Consider the following 19,970-nt stretch of genomic DNA (forward strand, 5'->3'; position numbering starts at 1 on the left):
TGTGCCTGTAAACATCACCAGAAAACCGCTTTTAGTATTTATAGTCACTCCTTCTAGAAATTCTGCTAAGATTAAAAAAAAAAATCTTCGGTTTCCATTCATGATCTGTGTGTGTGGGTGTGAAGTATTAATTGATAATTTTAATATTTGTTAAACTCTGAAAAAACTAATTTAAGCCATTCATAACTATCATATAATTGTCATTGAAAACTTTCTATTTATCAGGTACTATGCTGATGCTAGGGGGAGAAAATGTTCCTTGTCCTCAAGGAGTTCAAATTTTATTTGGGAAAACAGACAAACTATAATCTTAAATTGTGATGAGTACTCTGGTAGAAGCCTCTATTAGAGTAGATTCCTAAATGTAACTTTTTTACAATTCCCAAAAGTAAATCTATAAATTTAGACATATATGACCAGCAGATAGTCTTTTAATATAATACAGTGAAATTGCTACAAGCTATTAAATAGAACACATTACAGTACAGGGATAAGTAAGTTTATCTTACAGGCTAGAGAGTGATTTGTTAACAGGAGGCTGTAGTTACACCATTCAGAAGGAGCTTGTGAAAATTCAAGCAAGGAACTGCTCAGTCTGTTTATTCCTTAAGAAATTTGTTTTTTGCTTCTTGCTAAATTAATCGACATCTGGTTATATCCCCACTGGTAACTTCCCCTTAAAAAAAAAAAAAAAGCCAAATTCTGTCAAGGGAAAAATGGACAGTGAAATGAGTTAAAGGGACAATGAAATGAATACTATTGCAGATTATTTCAAGTGTGGGAGAATAAAACAAGATTACTTTTTCAACAAAAACAAACGCAAATCTACACTTATGGTTCCTAGGGCTCATATTGATACTACTCAGAAAATGTTCTTTAATTTTTAACACAAGCAGTCCACGTCTAAAGAAAAGATAATACAGGAGGAAGGTGGGAAACAAATTCCTTAGGGCTTTGCCTTCTCTTTCGTTGACTGTCATTGCCTAGGAACCTGGATACCCACCGTTCATGTGTTAACTCTAGATGTAAAAATTACTACAATGAACTGATATTCTTTAAATTAATAATTGTAGGGAGCCCGGATTCTGCCTCTCCTTCCATCAGTCCTACTTTTTGGAACTACAGTCGTTCTGTGGGGGATTATGCACAAACATTAAAGAAGTTTCAATATCAACTTGCCTGTAGGTCTCAGGCCCCATGTGCTAACAAAGATGAAGCTGATCTCAGTTCTAAACAAGCTGCAGAAGAGGTAAAAGGAAAATAGAAATGACTATTGATATTTATGAATAATAGGTGGTTAGAAAGTCTTTTCTACTTCTGGAACATTTTTTCTGAACCTCTGTTTTTACTAGAGAGCAACAAATTTGGCACACGTTAAGTATTGGAAAGGTTCCTGTCTTACTTTGTTTATTTAATACTGAATTATATTGTATATTTTATTTATTATGACACGTAGTTGACATGAGTGTCCTGCCTAAAACATTTTTCTGTACTCATTTTAAAAAGGCTCTCAAGTGTCTAATATTTAGCATATATAAGACTCTTGCTTTTAAAATTCATTTGGGTTAGAACATTTGGCAGTCTGGAGCTTTATCAGTATAACAGCAAATACAGAATTTTAATTTTGTTCCGAAAAGCATGAAGAGTGTCCTTTAATATACCTACATCAGGTACTTTTAAAGATATCTGTGCATAAACAAGAATCATAAATGGGTAATAAGAAAATTACTGCATAATAGTTAGATAAATATTGATGTTTGCTAAGTTTTTTCTTAAGGTTCATCAAATATCTTTGAGGGTAGGGGAAAGAATGATTTCTTGTAAATTTTTCCTTACTAATTGTTCATTTTAAACATATTTTTCATAGGTTTGGGCAAGAGTGACCATGAATAGACAACTTCTTGATCATATGGATTCATGGACAGCTAAGTTCAGAAATGTAACTTCTGACATTACTCTTTGGACAATATTGGTGTCTCTTGATATGCAAAATATGTTACTCAAATATTAATTAGCATTATTTATTAATTCAAATATTTAAATTATTCTAGAAATGCAATATGAATAATATACATATATAAGGATAAAAATGACATTTGCCTTACAGTATACATTTTCAAGGGTTTTTTTTTCCTCCATATTTAATAAATCATTGTGTTTAGTTACTGAGATCTTCCTTTCTTCCCTAACTTATCCATTTTTTTTCAAAGAGCTTTTTCTGTCAGAGTCAATTATGTGACTTAAAAGAGATAAGATAGTATGTGCTTGAAGCTACTTCAAAATATGTATAAATTATTTGATTTTTCTGAAGGGACCCTCTAAATTTGGACTAGAAGCTAGACCTCTTCCATATACAGAGTTAGTTAGTTCCTTTGATTTCAGCCCTACCTCTTTATCCCAGGTTCTTTTGGGCATATTGGCTCCCTGCACCACTGTAGGTAGTTCCACTTATATTTTAGGCTACCGCGTCCTCTGTTGTTTCATCCTTCAACACTCCTCCATCCACTCTACCTATTTTAGAAATTTATGGAAATCATTTTACTCCACCTTGTTTATTCTTTTACTTAATTAAAATAGGGTATCAAGAGAGAGGTGTGAAAAATGTAGTGCTGAGCCTGTTTCCTTAACCAGAAGCCTAGGCAGCTTTTTTTTAATTCAGTTTTATTAAGCTATATTCATATACCATACAATCATCATGGTGTACAATCAACTGTTTATAGTGCCATCTTATAGGTGTACATTCATCAACCCAATCTATTTTTGAACACCAGAAAGAATCAGAATCAGAATAAAAAATAAAAATAAAAAAAGAACACCCAAATCACCCACCCCCATCCCACCCTATTTTTCATTTAGGTTTTGTCCCCATTTTTCTACTCATCCATCCATACAATGGATAAAGGGAGTGCAATCCACAGGGTTTTCACAATCACACTGTCACCCCTTGTAAACTGCATTGTTATACAGTCATCTTCAAAAATCAAGGCTACTGGGTTGGAGTTTGGTAGTTTCAGGTATTTACTTCTAACTATTCCAATATATTAAAACCTAAAAAGTGTTATCTATATAGTGCGTAAGAATGTCCACCAGAGTAACCTCTTGGCTCCATTTGAAATCTCTCAGCCACTGAAGCTTTATTTCGTTTCATTTCGCATACCCCTTTTGGTCAAGATGATGTTCTCAATCCCACGATGCCAGGTCCAGATTCATCCCCGGGAGTCATATCTTGCATTGCCAGGGAGATTTACATCCCTGGGAGTCAGGTCCCACTTGACCTGGGGAAGGACAGCGAGATTGCCCATCAAGGTGGCTTAGTTAGAGAGAGAGGGCCACATCTGAGCAACAAAGAGGCACTCATGGGGAGACTCTAGGCACAATTATAAGAAGGTTTAGCTTCTCCCTGCAGCAACCAGCTTCATTGGGGCCAGACCCAAGGCAGAGGGCTCAGCACATCAAGCCCTCAGTCCCAAATGTTTGTGAGAACACCAGGAACAATCCAGGTGAGGAAGTCCAACACCTCTTCATCCTCCTCCAGCTCTTCAGGGGAGCCCTGAATATATATTTTTATTCTCCACTCAAATTACTTTAGGATGTATTGTTATCTCCTTCTGATCTATACAGACATACCCATAACTCACGTCCTATTCAAGGTTTCTTGTATTGTAGTGTTTTGAACAAACTGACTATAGAAGTTATATTGTTTAGAAAATATAGATCCTACAACAAATAAATCTCTCTTCCCTTGGTCTCACATGGAAGTTGAAGATTTTAAAAACACATTCAGTATCGTTCTTACCCTTTGGCCCGATTTGCCTTAGTCTGAACCAGATCTGCTTTATTCATATCTCTAATTGAAGTCTGGACTCTATTTCACAGCTTTTTTTTTTTTTAACAGTTGGTGTGTGCGTTAATACTGATACATTCGTATCTCCCGAGCTCTAGCTCTTGAGTTTCAGGTGTCACACAGATACCCATGTTCCAGTGACTAATTAGGTTATACATTAAGGGATCAACATCTCAGAGTTTGGAGATAGCCATTACAATTCAGGAATAAATTTGACTGCTCTAAGAGTTTATAATCTAGGGACCATAACAATAATCATTTCCCTGATAGGCTGTGCTCTAAGATTCGATTCTGAGTTTACACATTGTAGTTAGTCCATATTGGTGAGGCATTATAGTGTTTGCCTTTGTTTCTGGTGCATTTCATTCAAAATACTGTCTACAGGATCCATTCACCTCATTGTGTGTCTCACAGCTATACTCCTTCTCATAGTTGCTCAATATTCCATTGTATACATATACCACATTTCACCATTGTGTTCCTCTGTCAATGTACACTTAGGCCACCTCCACCCATTGCAAATCATGAATACTGCTAGGCAGCTTTTTAAAATTCCTGGCTTCCAACCCAGAACTACTTGATCTGAATTTCTGGGTGAGGCCCAGATCTCTCCTTTTGGGCACCTTAGGGTAATTTGTTGCAATCAAAAAGTGGCTGGCAAGTAGAAGCACTGAAAGAGTATTAGAAAAATGAATGACTGAAATGTCCTGGAGCTGTATTCTTTTATTTCCACCTATAGTCTTGTCTAAAACTGCTGATATATATTTAAAACATAAAGTCTTGGTCAGGAGTATTAGCTCCTTAGAAGAAATATAAACATAATCCCTTATCTGAATGCCTTAGACCACAGCGTTTTGAAATTCAAAGTTTTTTGGAGTTTTCGAAAAGCAATATGTAAATATATATTTTGTAAACACCACCACTGGGATCTCAACACCCACTAATCAAGCATCTTAATATTTCTGCAACAAAACATATAATCACCTAAACAGGACATAGATTATAATAGCTTCATGTGAATTCAGTTCAGGTCTTACCAACAAATCAAATTTTTCTTGCCAAATGGATTTAAAAACTTTCGGTTTTTGGAAGTTTTTGAATTCAAAATTGGTTTTAAGGAATTGTGGACTTGCATTGCATCTGAAACTTTTTTTCATTCTTTTACTTTATAGTTCATTAAAAGCATGGAAACAGAACTGGTAGTTCTTGCTACCAACACACACGTGAAATACATAACACAAACAAACCAGACTGTGTTTCCTTTGGCAGTCTTTTCACATTGCAGAAGTAGTTTGAGATTAGCCATGGAAAATAGCATTTGAAATTCTTGATCCTCAGGTAATATAGTAATATTCACAAATGACTTTCAAATGTAATAAATCTGTTTTCTGCATGGTTGAGGAATTGGGTGAGCCTGCTGAAAGTTAATCATTTATGTTATTTTGAAAAACTATTTTATGATCCAAACCAATATAAATAGATGTGTGAATGCTTATCCTAGAAGTGTAAACTGAAAATTTATCTACCCTTTAGCTAAGTATAATAATCATAGATAGAAAAACTTAAGAACATATAACTGAAAGTTTTATATTTTCTTCAGAAAAAACACGCACATATGGTTTAAGAACATAAATTAGTTAACTTACGCTCTCATAGCATAGTTACTTAACTCTCTCTAGACTTTGGCTGGTTGCTACTTCTATTCTTTTTCACTATACTTTATGACTCTATTAATGCTCAAGTGCAAGACAATAAAGAAATTGTAAAAGAGTTGCATGTAAAAAAAATTATTTGAGAAATGCTTTGAAATACAGTATACAAAATCTATACCTCATTTCTTCCTAGTGGATTAATGAGACAATATTAGTGCCGCTTGTACAAGAGATTGAATCTGTCAGCACACAGATGAGAAGAATGGGTTGTCCGGAACTACAAATAGGAGGTATGTGAAAATGGAGCCAAACATTTGACTTTGCCTTCATGTGGAAAATTCCTTCTTGTAAAGGACTATTTTATAACTTCTTTTGTTACCTTGAGGTAAAGAAAGAAACCTAAATATCTGTAATATATTTTTTTTTAAATGTAACAGCTTAATCAACATATAGGTTCACATACCATATAATTCACCCACTTAAAGTGTACAATTCAGGTTTTTGTTGTACAGCCACCACATCAATCTATTTTAGAACATTTCTTTCACCTCTAAAAGAATCCCTGTTCCCTTTGACAGTCACACCCACACCCCAATATCCCCATTCTCCCCAGCCCCTAGGCAGCTGCCAATCTATTTTATGTCCCTATAGTTTGGCCTGTTCTGGATGAGACATTTCATATAAATACGTTTATACAATATGTGGCCTTTGCTGACTGTCTTCTTCCACTTAGTACATTGTTTTTCAAGGTTCATCCATGTTGTAGCATGTATCAGTACTTCATTTCTTTTTATTGCAGGATAATATTCCATTGTATGAGTATACCACGTTTAGTTTACCTATCAGTTGATTGACATTTGGGTTCCCACTTTGGGGCTATTATGAATAATGCTACTAAGAACAGTCGTGTACAAGTGTTTGTGTGAAACTGTTTTAATTTCTCTTGGGTATAAATATACCTAGGAGTGGAATTTCTGGATCATGTCATAACTCAGTGTTTAATCATTTGAGGAACTGCCAGACTGTTTCCGTAAGGCAGTTATGCGTTTTACATTTCCAATAGCGGTGTATGACAAATCCAGTTTCTCTACATTCTTGCCAATACTTGTATGATCTCTCTTTTTGATAATAGTTAACCTAGTGAGTATGACCTCATATTTCATTGTGGGTTTGATTTGCTTTTCCTGATGACTAATGATAGTTGAACATCTTTTCATGTATTTATTGGTTATTTGTATATCTTCTTTGAAGTCACTTGCCCATTTTTAAATTGGATCATTTGTCTTTTTTATTATTGAATTGTAGGCATTCTTCATATATTCTGCATACATATCTCTTATCAAATATTAATTACAATTGCACAAAGAATTAATACATGTAATAATACTATTTAAAATCAGATATTTTCAACTTGCTCTGCTAAAAATAAAATTGTTGTGGTACTATATAGTATAATTTGTCTAGAGATACCCCAACTTTAGTGTTAAGTAAATACCTTCTTTTTTTTAGCTTAAGGAAACAGTAGTTTATTGTTTCTTAAGATAATGTGAGTGACTCAGAGTTCTAGTATTTTTAAATACATTTTCTATTGTGAAATGTAACAAATATACAAAACAGTGATAACTTTCAGAGTACGGTTTAACTAGTAGTTAGAGAGCAAATTTCAAAGAATGTTATGGGTTACAGTTCTACAATTTCAGTTATTTCCTTATTGTGAAATACAAGATATATACAGACAAGATATGTACAGAAAGGTGATGACTTCCAAAGTACGATTTTACAAGTAGTTACATAGGTAATTCCAAAGAATGTTACGGATCACAGTTCCACCATTTCCGTTACTTCCTTCTAGCTATTCTAATACCCTAGCATCTAAGAAAATGTGTGTATACATATATATCTATATATATGTAAGATTCTATATTCATAATCCTTTGTTGAATTCTATCTTGTTTGTTGCTGACCCTTCCTCTCGTTTAATCACTTTGTCGATCTTTAAGGATGTCTAGTGATGTCTAGGGATGTCAGTGACCACCCTAACTTGTTCATATTGACAAGGAGTGTCAACATTATGGGGAAGCAGGATGCGTCTGGTTGATGTTCTTGGAGAGACTATTGCCTCTGGGTTTTGGTATTTATCTGGCATAGGAACACTCTGAGGGTGTAAGTTTCTAAAAAATAAACTTAGTGGATGAAACTTATAGAGTCTCAGATAAGGACCTAGCTATTTCAGGACTACTGTTTGATTAGGGCTTGGCATACTGTGGCTGGAGCTTGCCTAAGAGTAACCTCCAGGATAGCTTCTCAACTCGACTTGCAATCTCTTAGCCACTGTAACCTTGTTTTGTTACCTTTCTTTTCTCCATTTTGGTCAAGAAGGCATTTTCAATCCCTCGATGGCAGGACCAGGCTCATTGCTGGGAGTTGTGTACCATGGTGCCAGGGAAAAACACTCCCCTGGGATTCATGTCCCATTTGGGGAGTGGAGGGTGGAGAGGGGCTAATTTATTTGCAGAGTTGGGCTTAGAGAGAAAAAGGCCACATCTGAGCAACAAAAGAGGTTTTCTGGCAGTGCCTCTTAGGCATAATTATAAGTAGGCTTAGCCACCCATTTATAGCCATAAGTTTGACATGTCAAGATCCAGGGCTTCAAGTAGGAGGCTCCTAATTTCACATAGCATATATTCTGTCCAAGATGAACGATAGGTGACTCACATTATCTTCACTTAGTTGTACAATCATCATCACTCTCAGTTTTCAATGATTAGCACAACACAAAACACCCCAAAGCTCTTATCAGCCCCTGTTCATCCCTAGTATTAGTGCAGTACTGGTAAGGTATTCCTATTAAATACAGTCTATAATATGCAATGGGTAATTTTTCCTATATACCACTCTGTTGTTAACTCTTTGTACCAGTGTCATACCTTGGACATTATCATGCAAACACTTATTTATATTTGTAGTGCAAATCTGTGGGATACATGCCTTTAAACAACCACTCTCAATGATGTTTGCCTTCAGTGCAGTACTAATACTTATAATCCCATTAATGAACAATCATCACCCCTGTACATACCTTTAAGTTCATCCTCATTACCATCTGTTCCAATTTGGTAATGCTGCCTTTTGCAAAATACGAGAAATGGATTGGCTTTTCTAAAGGGGGTTTACTTGGTTACATAGTTACAATCTTAAGGTCATAAAGTATGCAAGGTAAGGCATCAACAGTCAATCGGGTACCTTCACTGGAGGATGGCCAGTGACGTCCGGAAAATCTGTTAGCTGGAAAGTCATGTGGCTGGCGTCTGCTCTGGAGTTCTGGTTTCAAAATAGCTTTCTCCCACAACATTCCTCTCTAGGTGTCTGCTTGCTCCTGAGTTGTGTTCTCCAAAATGTCTCTGTAAGCTGCAGCTCCTCTCTCACTTCCTGTATGTTTTTCAGAGTGTCCCTCTTGGCTGTAGCAAGCTTGCTCCTTCTGTCCGAGCTTATATAGTGCTCTAGTAAACTAATCAAGGCCCACGCTGAATGGGCAGGGCCACACCTCCATGGAATTTATCTAATCAGAGTTATCACCTACAATTGAGTGGGTTGAATCTTCATGGAAACACTCAAAAGAATTACAGAATAATCAACACTAATATGTCTGCCCACATAAGATTGCATCAAAGATAATGGCGTTTTAGTGTACACAATACATTCAAACTGGCACACCATGTCTGTACATACTAAGTTATCATTCCCCCTTCACTAGCTTATGTCTATCCTAGGTCCCCTATATTCTGTGTTCTAAGACACTTATTTTACATTGTTCAAGGAGTTCACAATAGTGATAACATACAATATCTCTCTTTTTGTGTCTGACTTATTTCACTCAGCATTATGTCTTCAAAGTTGATCCATGTTGTCATATGTTTCAGGACCTCGTTCCTTCTTACTGCTGCATAGTATTCCATCGTATGTGTATACCACATTTTGCTTATCCACTTGTCTGTTGAAGGATACTTGGATTGTTTCCATCTCTTGGAAGTTGTGAACAATGCCACAGTGAACATTGGTGTGCAAATGTCTGTTGTGTCACTGCTTTCAGAACTTCTTGGTGTATATACCAAGAAGTGGAATTGCCAGATCATAGGGTAACTTGATATCTAGTTTTCTGAGGAACCACCAAACTGACATCCACAGCAGCTGTACCATTATACATTCCCACCAGCAATGAATAAGAGTCTCAATTTCTCCACATCCTCTCCAGCATTTATTGTTTTCTGTTTGCTTAATGGCAGCCATTCTTATTGGTGTGAGATGGTACCACCTTGTGGTTTTGATTTGCATTTCCCTAAAAGCTGGTGGAGATGAACAACATGTGTTTTTTTTTTTTTCTTTTAAATTCAGTTTTATTGAAACATATTCACATACCATACAATCATCCATGGTATACAATCAGCTGTTCACAGTACGATCATATAGTTATGCATTCATCACCACAATCTATTTCTGAACATTTTCCTTACATCAGAAAGAATCAGAATAAGAATAAAAAATAAAGGTAAAAAAAAGAACACCCATACCATCCCCCCCATCCCACCCTATATGTCATTTAGTTTTTATCCCCATTTTTCTACTCATCCATCCATACACTAGATAAAGGGAGTGTGAGCCACAAGGTTTCACAATCACACTGTCACCCTTGTAATCTACATTATTATATAATCGTCTTCAGGAGTCCAGACTACTGGGTTGGAGTTCGGTAGTTTCAGGTATTTACTTCTAGCCATTCTAATACATTAAAACCTGATAGGTGTTATCTATATAGTGCATAAGAATGTCCACCAGAGTGACCTCTCGACTCCATTTGAAATCTCTCAGCCACTGAAACTATTTCGTCTCATTTTGCATCCCCCTTTTGGTCAAGAAGATATTCTCAATCCCATGATGCCGGGTCCTGATTCATCCCCGGGAGTCATATCCTGCATTGCCAGGGAGATTTACGCCCCTGGGAGTCGGGTCCCACCTAGGGGGGAGGGCAGTGAGTTCACCTGCCAAGGTGACTCAGTTAGAGAGAGAGGGCCATATCTGAGCAACAAAGAGGTACTCAGGGGGAGACTCTTAGGCACAATTATATGCAAGTTTAACCCCTGCTTTGCAGTAATGAGCTTCATAAGGGCAAGTCCCACAATCAAGGGCTCAGCACATCAAACCACCAGTCCCAATGTTCAACATGTGTTTTTTAACCATTTGTATTTCCTCTTCAGAAATACCTTTTCATATCTTTTGCTCATTTTATAATTGGACTGTTTGTACTATTGTTGAGTTGTAGGACTTCTTTATATGTGCAGGATATCAGTCTCTTACCAGATATATGGTTTCCAACTGTTTTCTCCCATTGAGTTGGCTGCTTCTTCACCTTGTTGACAGAGTCTTTTGAGAGGCACAGAAGCTCTTGATTTTGAGGAGATCCAATTTATCTGTTTTTTCTTTTGTTGCTAGTGCTTTGGGTATAAGATCTAAGAAGCTACTTCCTGTTACTAGGTCTTGAAAATGTTTCCCTATATTATCTTCTAAGAGTTTTATCGTGCTCTTATATTGAGGTCTTTGATCTACTTTGAGATATTTTTGGTATGGGGTGTGAGGTAGGGGTCTTCTTTCATTCTTTTGGCTATGGATATCCAATTCTCCAAGCCCCATTTGTTGAAGAGACTGTTCTATTCCAGATCTGTGGATTTGGTGGCCTTATCAAAAATCAGTCGACCATAGATCTCAGGATCTATTTCCAAACTCTCAGTTCGCTTTCATGATCAATATGTCTATCTTTGTGCTAATACCATGCTGTTTTGACCACTGTGGCTTTATAGTCTGGAGATGTATGTCTTCCCACTTGGTTTATTTTTAGGATATATTTGGCATTTCAAGGCCCCTTTCCCTTCTAAATAAATTTGATAGCTTGCTTTTCCAAGTCTGCAAAGTAGGTTGTTGAAAGTTTGATTGGAATTGCATTGAATCTGTAGATCAGTTTGGGTAGAATCACATCTTAATGACGTTTGGCCTTCTTATCCATGAGCATGGAATATCTTTCCACCTATTTAGGTCCTTTTTAATTTCTTTTAGTAAAGTTTTATGATTTTCTGTGTAGAGATCTTTTACATCCTTCATTGAGTTTATACCTAGGTACTTGATTTTTTTTAGTTGCTATTGTGAATGGGCTTTTATTTGTAGATAGGTTTTTTTGTTTTTTTTTTTTTATTAAAATCAGTTTTATTGAAATATATTTGCACCATGCAGCCATCCATGGTGTACAGTCAGCTGTCCACAGCACCACCACACAGTTGTGCATTCATCACCCCAATCCATTTTTGAACATTTTCCTTACACCAGAAAGAATCAGAATAAGAATAAAAAATGAAAGTAAAAAAGAACACCCAAATCATTCCCCCATCGCACCCTATTTTTCATTTAGTTTTTTGTCCCCATTTTTCTACTCGTCCATCTATATACTGGATAAAGGGAGTGTGATCCACAAGGTTTTCACAATCACACTGTCACCCTCGTAAGCTACTTTGTTATACAATCGTCTTCAGGAGTCCAAGGTACTGGGTTGGAGTTTGATAGTTTCAGGTATTTACTTCTAGCTATTGTAGGTAGATTTTTGATGACTGGATCTCTTTGCTTGTGATTGGTTTGTTAAGATCTTCTATTTCTTCTTGGGTCAGTCTAGGTTGTTCATATGTTTCCAGGAATTTGTCCATTTCCTCTAAATTGTCTAGTTTGTTGGCATTCAGTTGTTCTTAGTATCCTCTTATGATTTTTTTTTTATTTCATCGGGATCCATAGTAATTATCCTGCTCTCATTTCTGATTCTGTTTATTTGGCTCTTGTCTCTTTTTTACTTTGTCATTCTAGCTAAGGGTCTGCTTCCTTCAGTTTTGCCGATGTTTGTCTCACGTACTTTGGAGCACCTTGGTTGGGTGCATAAACATTTATGATTGTTATTTCTTATTGGTGAATTGCCCCTTTTATTCATATATGGTGCCTTTCTTTGTCTCTTATGACATCTTTGCATTTAAAGTCTATTTTGTCCAATATTTATATAGCTACCCCTGCTTTCTTTTGGTTGCAGCTGGCATAGAATATTTTTTTCCATCCTTTCACTTTCAGTCTCTTTGTGTTGCAGGGTCTAAGATGAGTCTCTTTTAAACAGCATATTGATGGGTCATACTTTTTAATCCATTCTCCCAGCTTGTATCTTTTAATTGGAGAGTTTAATCCATTCACATTCAGAGTTACTATTGTGAAGGGAGCTCTTGAACCAGCCATCATATCCTTTGGTTTTTAGTTGTCAGATCTATTTTTCCCTCTCTTTTTTTTCCTTTAAGTTACCTTACTAAGTGACCTTCTCCAGATCTCTCTCTCCTTTCTTTTTTTCTCAGCCAGTATAGCTCCCTTTAGTATTTCTTGCAGGGCAGGTCTTTTGTTAGCAAATTCTCCCAGCGTTTGTCTGTGAAAATTTTAAGCTCTCCTTCAATTTTGAAGAAGAGCTTTGCTAGATAAAAAATTCTTGGCTGGCAGTTTTTCTCTTTCAAAATCTTAAATATGTCATACCACTGCCTTCTCACTTCCATAGTGCCCACTAAATAGTCAGTCCTTAGTCTTCTGTCATTTCCCTTGTATGTGGTGAATCACTTCTCTCTTGCTACTTTCAGAAGTTTCTCCTCCTCTTCAGCATTTGACAATCTGATCAGTATATGTATCACAGTCAGTTTATTTGGATTTACTTTATTTGGAGTTTGTTGGGCATCTTTGATTTGCATATTTATGTCATTTAGAAAAGTTAGTAAGTTTTCTCCACTGGTGTCTTGAAACACTCTTCCTAGCCCTTTTTCTTCTCCTTCTGGGACACCAGTGATTCTTGTATTTGTTAACTTCATGTTATCCATCATATCCCTGAGATTCCTTTCAAATTTTTTTATTTTTTTCACCATTTGTTCTTTGGTGTGTTTGCATTCCATTGCGCTGTCCTTCGGTTCACTTGTTACTTCTGCCTCTTCAAATCTGCTGTTTTGTGTCTCAAGCATGTTTTTAATTTTATCCACAGTGTCTTTTATTTCCATAATATCTGCTAATTTTTTTATTTATTCTCTCAGGTTCTTGTTTATGCTCTTCTAGAGTCTCCTTGATGTCCTTTATTTCTTTAGTCATCTCGGTGAAATTGTTTTAAAGATTTGTGTGTACTTTAATTAATTGCTCCAAATTTTGTGTCTCTTCCAGCTTTTTAATTTGTTCATTTGGATTGTCCATATTTTCTAGATTCAAGTGCTGTATGATTTTCTTTTGGCTTCAGGGTCTTTGCTTGTCTTGATAAGGTTATTTTGGGAAATGCAGGATTATTTGGGCATTTATATATAATTTGGCAGAGCTACAACTTGCTGGGTTGCAGTTTCCCTATCCTCCCAGCAGGCAGCGCTCTTTAGCCGCCTTTTATTCTCGAGCCAGTTTTCCCGGAACTTGTCCTATGCACTGAGTGGAGTCCAAACCGAGTGGGGTTCCATTCAGTGTACCAGTTCTCTGTGTACACTGGGGACTGCCTGCCCCTGGGATGTAATGGGGGCCCTGTGCAGTTAGGGAGTCAGTTCAAGAGCACCTTCTGGCTCAAACATGCCCCACTCCCTGCCTGCCATGTGCCCACGAGCCTCTGGTGTGTGGGAGTGGCTCCTGTTGCCTCCATATAGTGCTGTCTCCTTTCCCCACTTCTTGCCGTTGCGCACCACAGACTAATGTGAGGAGAGTAAATGTTGCCTCCCAGGTTCCCTAATGGGAGCTCCTGGCCGTATAGCTCTGGAGATCACCTCCCCAGCTAACTGACAAGGTGGGTGCACTAGAGTGGAGAGCCGCTGCTCACTCCCTTGCCCAGCAGCTGTCTTCCCACTGCCTGCCCCAGGATGCGGTCCCAGCCAAACACACTCACCCCATCCCCACCATGTACTGTAGGGGTCTCTCTGTGGCCATTCAAGCACTGACACTGCAGTCTCTGGTGTCCTCAGCTCCCTCTCTAATTTTTTTCACAGAGGAGACACTGCTCTGCCTCATCCACTCCGCCATTTTCCCAGAAGTCCCCAAGATCTGCTTTTATTTTATTTACTTGCTCTTTCAGATACTTCTTTATCCTCTTCTAGAGTCTTCTTGATATCCTTTATGTCCTTAGCCAACTCACTGAAGTTGTTTTGGTGATTTGTGTGTACTTCTTTGGTTAATTGCTCCAAGTTCTCTTCTTCTCCGGCTTCTTAATTCATCGTTTGGCTTGTCCATATCCTCTTGTTTCTTCATGATTTTCTGTTGTTTCTTTATGATTTCCTGTTGGCTTCACCATATTTTCTTATCTTGGTAATATTATTTTGGGATATACAGGATTATTTGAACATTTATCTATAATTTGGCAGAGCTACAGCTTGTTGGAGTGCACTTTCTCTGTCCTCCCAGCAGATAGCACTCTTGAGCCACCTCTTACTCTCAGGCCAGCTCTCCCCCAGCTTCACCTGTGCACCTGGCAGGGTCCAAAGCAGATGGAAATCCAGTTAGTGCACCAGTTCTCTTTGTGCTCTGGGGACTAGCAGCCCTGTGGATGAGGGGCGGGTCCTGTGCAGCAGTTTGGCAGGGAGTCTGCTCCAGAGCACAGTGGGTCTGGCAGTTTCTGGGTCTCTAAGTGGACCACTCTCGTGTTGCAGGGCTGTGCATTTCACCCGCAGCTCAAATGTGCCCCATACCCTGTCTGCCATGTGCCCACGAGCCTCTGGGTTTGGGGAGGGTCTCATGGCACTTCTGTGCAGTGCTCCTGCCTCTCCCTGCCTCCTGGCTGTGCATGCCATGGGCTTCCTTGGAGGAATAGTAAATGTGGTCACCACAAGTCCACCAAATCCCAAGTTTCCTCACAGAAGCTCCCCACCATGGGGCTGTGGAGGGTTATCTCCCCAGCCAACTGCTGAGATTAGTGCATGGGGCATGGAAAGCTGCTCCCTCCCACACTAGGTGGCCGACTCCTGCTGCCAGTCCTGAACACACTCACCCTGACCTTTGAAGTGCAGTCTCTCTGCCTTTCCATCTAAGTCCCCACTATGTGCTGTAGAGGTCTCTGTCCAGATGGTCAGATCCTGGAACTGCTGTTCTGGGGTGCTTTCTGTCCTTTATCTAGTCTGTTTCACGGAGGAGAAATTTGCTCTGCCCCTCCTAATTTACCCTCTTCCCAGAAGTCTTCAGTAATTAAGTTTTAGGATGAATTAGGAAGTTATGTTCCAGGTCTCCATTCCCTCATAGAATCATTGAACAACTAGTAAAAGCTGACAGAGCCATCTTCCTCAAAACCCTAGAAAACAAAGAGTTACAGTATCAGGGCAAATGCCAAATCAAGAAAACACAACTTAAAAAGGTTGGAGATACTTGTGGCACCCTTGCTGGCCCCTTCTGCACTTCCCAGAACACTGTAGAGCCAGCCTGTGTTCCCATTGTGGTTCCCTAGCCTTGTTCTGGGGAGAGCAGAGTAACCCCTGTATGCACTGGGGTATCTGTATGTCTGCCTATTTTATGGGTGCCTACAAACTGAACCAGGGCACTCCTCTGTGGCTTACCCTCCCAGAACTTACCCTGCAAGCAGAAGAAGTGCAGACAGCTCAAGTAGTATAAGAAACGATTCAGTCAAAGCAGCCTGGGTCAAAAGATTACCGGCTTTAAGACATACAATAGAACACTTGGTAGGGAGGGAAATTCTACTCCATAAGGAGTAGAGGGGGCATCCGGATTCCTGTAAATGGCGGCATTCCTAAAGCCATTAGCAGGCCATGCCTAGGACAAGATATAGGAAAAGAAAAGATGGGTAGGAACCTGCACTTTAGCCTCAGACTGGTCTTGATGTCTTTAAGGAGAACACCAGCCACCATAGAGCCAATATGCAAAGATTGTGAAAGGTGTTCTTTATATTGCTTTGTTTTTGTTCACTCTTGGAACTCAAGGAAATCTCTTTCCTATCATTTTCTGGATACAAACTTAAGGAACAGACAGCTCAGATTCTAAATCCCAGTGTTAAATTCTTAAAATATTAAAATGTACAGTTTGCAAAAAAAGATTATAAGACAAAGAAACAGGAAATGTTGGCCTGTCCAGAGGAACAATACAAAAATTTGGAACCCATCAATGAAGACTTGTCAGCAGACAAGGACTTTAAAAAAATTATCTTCAGTTTACCAAAAGAGATAAAGGAAAAGGAAAATATGGAGAAAAAACTAAAGGATCAGGAAAACGATGAATGAACAATGTGAGAATCTCAATAAAGAGACAGATTTTTAAAAGGAACCGAACAGGGTGACGTCATCAACATGGCAATATAAACAGCTACTGGAAACTTCTCTCCAGAAATTCAACGAAAGAATTGTTTGAAACTCTGGAGGAGAATCCAGATTGGAGAAAGATCCTGCAAATGCCAAATTGAAGAAAGAGAAGAAATATCAGGTAGGAATCTTCCATCCAAAACCAGATAATCCTCTCCCCTACCCCTCACTCGGTCTCCATATGAGAAAGGCATGTAATCAGCACACAGGACCCGTCACACCTGGGACACAGATTTTAAAATCTCACAGAAGTGAAAAATCCCCTCACTGTTTGAAGACCTGGTAGACAGGGGAGGACATTTCAAGGCCCAGATCAGTGAAGGACAAAGAATCTGAGAAAACATGGACAGACTGTTTCCAGCCCTGGGTCTGAAAGCCCTCCCCCACCATTGAGGGAAGCAGCAGCCAGAAACCATTTCATTGCCTTGGAGACAGCCGGAGTGTTGCAGGAGTACTTTGCCATAGGTGGGCTCCACATCAAGTCTGATTTGGGCTGGCAAAGAGAGGGCATAAGAATCCTGCAGTTTCAGCCCTGCTGGGTCAGACACAGCCTGTGCTCAGAGGCAAAGAAGCCTCTGAGGAAGATTAAGCTACTGAACATCGCCATCTGCTGAACAGTCCAGAATATGCAAAGGAAGTAAAATACTTTTTAAAAGACATTTCAGACCCTTTCTTAGGAACACAGGAGCTGGTCTACATGCCCTGTATGGAAATCCAGCCCAGTTTTGTCTGAGAAAACAACTGTTAAAGCAGGGCTCCAAAACAAACCTAGGTCTTGCTAGCCAGTGGAAAACAGCACTGCTGGAAGCCAGCAGATCTATATTACCACACACAGTGAACTTGCTGGGGTGCCCAGTGTCTACCTTCCATCTCTGTGGCATGCCATGGTAGGCACCTGATTTTGGGGGTAAGACTTGAAGGCAGAGCCTATCTGACAACTGGCCAGGGAGAGAAACAAAGAAATGATAGAGGTTAAAGACCACCAACAAGAAAACCTTAGGCCAAAGAGAGAAAACAACCTCCAAAATAAACCAATCAAGAAAATCAGATGCCTAGACAGCAAAAAATCACAGGGCACATCAGGAAATGGGAAGATATGGCCCAGTCAAAGGAAGAAACTAACGCCTCAACTGAGATTCACGAGTTGAAACAACTAATTATAGATGTTCAAACAAATCTTTTAAATCAAATCAGTGAGTTGAGAGAGAATGTGACAAAAGAGATGAAGGATATAAAGAAGACACAGGGTGATCATAAGGAAAAATTCATAAGCTTAAAGAAACAAATGGCAGAACTTATGGGAATGAAAGGCATTACAGAAGAGATGAAAAACACAGTGAAGGCATACAACAGCAGACTTGGAGAGGCAGAAGAAAGGATCAGTGAGCAAGAGGACAGGACATCTGAAATCCTGCACACAAAGGAACAAATAGAGAAAAGAATGGGAAAATATGAGCGGGGGTCTCTGGGAACTGAATGACAACATGAAGCACATGAATATACGTGTTATAGGTGTCCCCAAAAGAGAGGAGAAGGGAAAAGTGGCAGAATGAATAGTAGAGGAAATAGTCAAAGAAAATTTCCCAACTCTTATGAAAGACATAAAATTACAGGTCCAAGAAGCACAGTGTACCCCAAACAGAATTGATCCAAATAGACCTACTCCAAGACACTTACTAGTCAGATTTTGAAATGTCAAAGACAAAGAGAATTCTGAAAGCAGCAAGAGAAAAGCAATCCACATACAGGGGAAGTTCAATAAGACTTAAGTGCGGCTCTCTCAACAGAAACCATGGAAACAAGAAGGCAGTGGTATGATATAATCAAGATACTGAAAGAGAAAACTGCCAACCAAGAATCCCATATCCACAAAACTGTCCTTCAAAAATGAGAGAGAGTTTACAGATAAAAGGACACTGACAGAGTTCGTGAACAGGAGACCTTCTCTAAAGGAAATACTAAAGGGAGATAGATAGGAAGAGACAGAAGAGAGAGATTTGAAGAAAAGTGTAGAAATGAAGCTATCAGGAGATAGAAAAAGGGTCGAGATCAGGCATTTGAGGTTGAAGGCATTTAGAATGTTGTAGAGGATGATTGTATGGATCCAGAAATGGATAGCATAATACTGTGTGGTGGTAGCACAATGTTGTAAGTACACTGAAAAAAGATGACTGTGAATATGGTTGAAAAAGGGAGGTCGGGTATGTATGACACTAGAAGGAAAAATAGGAGATAAAGACTGGGACTGTATAACTTAGTGAAACTTAAAGTGGTCAATGAGTGTGATTAAATTTGCAAATATAGGAATATGTTTGCATGAAGGAGCAGCAAGAAGGCATGAATTTGTGAGGTATGCAACTAGGTGAATAGAACGTGAAGACAGTAGGTTGAATGAAATAAGCCAGAAATGAAAAGACAAACTTATAATGCCTCACTAATATGGACTAATAACATTGTGCAAACTCAGAATTGAATCTGGGTGCATGGGTTATCAGGGGAACGCTTATGTAAAAGTTTCTAGATTGTAAGCTCTTACAGCAGTCACATCTGTTCATGAGGTTAACAGTTATTTCTAAATTTTGAGATGCTGAGCTGTTTGTGTATGACATGGTCGGTCTGTGGAGCTTCAGGTGTCTATGTGGCACCTGGGACTTGACAGAGTTCAGCAGCTGTGTGTGTCGGCATTGCCCCATGAATCAACTGTTAAAGAGGCTGAAGAGGAGATCAGACTTCAGTTGGAGATGTGAACAAAATGGACTTGGTTGAGATTAGGGTAGATCAGACTAAAGGGTAGAGGATGGTATTAACTTTGTTTTAAAATTTTGACTTCTGTGTGGGACTAAAGGAAGAGATGTTTATTTCATAGAAAATCTATGTTTTCTGTAGCATACTATATAATTTAACTTGTATGGTCAATTTTCTCAAATACCGTAATTACATGGAACCTTGACAGGGAGAGAGGTTTTGTTGGCTAGTACAGGTTAGCACGAAGCCCTGATACAACCCAGAGTAATTTGGGCAGAGAATAAAAAGTATTTGCTGACTCTGCTCAAAGAGAGAGAATGAGGCATATCAAGCATCTTGCAAAGAAAGATTCTTCATTGA

General features: G+C 38.6%; 1 protein-coding gene across 3 annotated transcripts in view; it reads left to right on the plus strand.

Moving 5' to 3' along the window:
- Positions 1 to 19,970, plus strand: part of TMEM209 (transmembrane protein 209) — a 59,965-nt gene that overhangs the window by 17,257 nt on the left and 22,738 nt on the right. For all 3 annotated transcript variants that reach the window (XM_037836160.1, XM_037836161.1, XM_037836159.1), the window contains exons 7-9: positions 1,074 to 1,249; positions 1,868 to 1,939; positions 5,690 to 5,786. In XM_037836160.1, the coding sequence (XP_037692088.1) occupies positions 1,074 to 1,249; positions 1,868 to 1,939; positions 5,690 to 5,786 (345 nt within the window). The remainder of the gene's footprint in view (positions 1 to 1,073; positions 1,250 to 1,867; positions 1,940 to 5,689; positions 5,787 to 19,970) is intronic.

The sequence above is a fragment of the Choloepus didactylus genome, chromosome 5 (genome assembly GCF_015220235.1).
Source record: "Choloepus didactylus isolate mChoDid1 chromosome 5, mChoDid1.pri, whole genome shotgun sequence".
Taxonomy (NCBI): Eukaryota; Metazoa; Chordata; class Mammalia; order Pilosa; family Megalonychidae; genus Choloepus; species Choloepus didactylus.